Here is a 337-nt window from a genome sequence, read left to right on the forward strand (position 1 = left end):
GCCCCTGTTGGTGTTTTTTTTTTTTTTTGAGATTAGAGATTTGATTCCCATTATTAGCAGAAATGACTGTGTTTTCCCCACAGGTGGAACGTTCTGATGGATCACTGTTACGCCACCCCCTCTGGGAACCCTAATGATGGGATACGCTACGACCTTTTCTTTGGGTAATTTAGTATTTTCTGAAATTATGTGCACATTAACTCGGTGAGTCCTCATTACCTGCTCAACTATACAATGCACAAAGGCCTTTTAGAGGAAATCATTTGTGTGTGTGTGAGTGTGTGTGTGTGTGTGTGTGTGTGTGTGTGTGTGTGTGTGTGTGTGTGTGTGTGTGTGT

At 42.4% G+C, this 337-nt stretch overlaps 1 protein-coding gene across 1 annotated transcript in view; it reads left to right on the forward strand.

Moving 5' to 3' along the window:
- The window catches only part of LOC107662750 (zona pellucida-like domain-containing protein 1), a 6,043-nt gene that overhangs the window by 3,922 nt on the left and 1,784 nt on the right, over positions 1-337 (forward strand). The window contains exon 6 of the mRNA XM_016452830.1: positions 84-164. Within this exon, the coding sequence (XP_016308316.1) occupies positions 84-164 (81 nt within the window). The remainder of the gene's footprint in view (positions 1-83; positions 165-337) is intronic.

The sequence above is a fragment of the Sinocyclocheilus anshuiensis genome, unplaced genomic scaffold (assembly GCF_001515605.1).
Source record: "Sinocyclocheilus anshuiensis isolate Anshui unplaced genomic scaffold, SAMN03320099.WGS_v1.1 scaffold1144, whole genome shotgun sequence".
Lineage (NCBI taxonomy): Eukaryota > Metazoa > Chordata > Actinopteri > Cypriniformes > Cyprinidae > Sinocyclocheilus > Sinocyclocheilus anshuiensis.